The sequence below is a fragment of the Austrofundulus limnaeus genome, unplaced genomic scaffold (genome assembly GCF_001266775.1).
Source record: "Austrofundulus limnaeus strain Quisiro unplaced genomic scaffold, Austrofundulus_limnaeus-1.0 Scaffold274, whole genome shotgun sequence".
Lineage (NCBI taxonomy): Eukaryota > Metazoa > Chordata > Actinopteri > Cyprinodontiformes > Rivulidae > Austrofundulus > Austrofundulus limnaeus.
Window position 1 is genome coordinate 659,104 of NW_013952676.1, and position 1,419 is coordinate 660,522.

General features: G+C 35.0%; 1 protein-coding gene across 1 annotated transcript in view; it reads left to right on the forward strand.

The window, feature by feature from the left end:
* The window catches only part of bcl2l12 (BCL2 like 12), a gene marked incomplete at its 5' end in the record, with an annotated part of 12,866 nt that overhangs the window by 9,647 nt on the left and 1,800 nt on the right, over positions 1 to 1,419 (forward strand). The window contains 1 exon segment of the mRNA XM_014020977.1: positions 498 to 574. Within this exon segment, the coding sequence (XP_013876431.1) occupies positions 498 to 574 (77 nt within the window).

Genomic DNA, 1,419 nt, shown 5'->3' on the forward strand with positions numbered 1-1,419 from the left:
AAATATTACAATATTAAAGAAATGTTCTTGTTAATTTGATGAAAACAATTTAAATATCCAGTGCACTCACATCAGAATAACTTTTAGATTTGTTGTTAGAATAATCGATTAATCGAAAAAATAATCGTTAGATTAATTGATTAGAAAATAATCGTTTGGTACAGCACTAGTCTTTGTAATTGACTTTAGGTTCATCAAACCAGAACACATTTTCCCTCTAATGTTTAGTAGACTTATATGCTGTATTTTACAATATTTAGCTGGGCCTGGATTTTTTTTTATAAGGAAAGTCCACCCTTCTCCAATGGCAGACAAATGGAGACTGTAAGAGATTGTTGTCACATGTGGAACACAAGCAGTACTTGTTAGAACTTCCTGCAGCTGTTTCAGTGTTTCTGTGAACCTCTGCAGCTGCAGTCACCATCATTAACTTAGAACATGTGTTTCATGTAATGTTCTGTCCTTCAGCCTCATGAATCTGTTCTGTTTGTGTGTAGACGTGTGTGATAAAGAAGCAGTGGTACAGCAACTTGTTCAGCTGATCTGCTTAGAGGGAGATTCGATGGATAAAAAGGTAAGTTGGGTAAAATTATAAAATAAAAAGATGTTGATTTGCTTTGAACACATTTTAGGGATTTTCTCATCTCAGCAGCAAATAAGAGCTGCTTTGTGATACGTGACAGGCCAGTTGAACATAATTCTACATGGGTTAGACACGTAAACAGTACAGTTTTATGATGAGTACAAATTTTCTTACATGTACACCTGTTTTTTGACAAGTATACCATTTTTTGAAATATATTCCAGTTTTATGACATGTATGCCATTTTTTGGACATGTATACAATTTTTGCATATATCAGTTTTATGATGTGTATGCCAGGTTTTTTTTTCATGTATACAAGTTTTATGACATACCATTTTTATTTGTATACCAGTTTCTTAAAGGGGACCTATTATGCAAAATTCACTATTTAAAGGTTTTTTTACTCAACTTTGGGTATGTACTTCTTAAAAAACAGTCCTAGGACCAAATAAATGCACCCAGGGGCATATTTACTGTAAGTACATGTGTTTTTAATGTATATTAACGACAAGTTTTATACTTACGTCATTTTGTGATGTCACAAGTCTTACGACAACCCACCAGAACCTGCGTTCAGCCCCTTACCTAGCAACCCCCAGGCGAAGCTCCACCTCCTCAGTATAAAAAGCTGTCACGGTGTTGTTGTTCAATGCGCAGTTCATTTCTCAACAAGCCTCCAATAGGGCAATGGGTAGAGTGTTGGACCAGAGAGCAGGAGACCAGGGTGTGAGACCAGCACGAACAAAATTTAATTTTTTATTTTCATTCGTTATGAACATGTTTTCTCATGTACCTCTATTATTTAGCTTATTAAAGCCTTGTTAAAGCCTATTT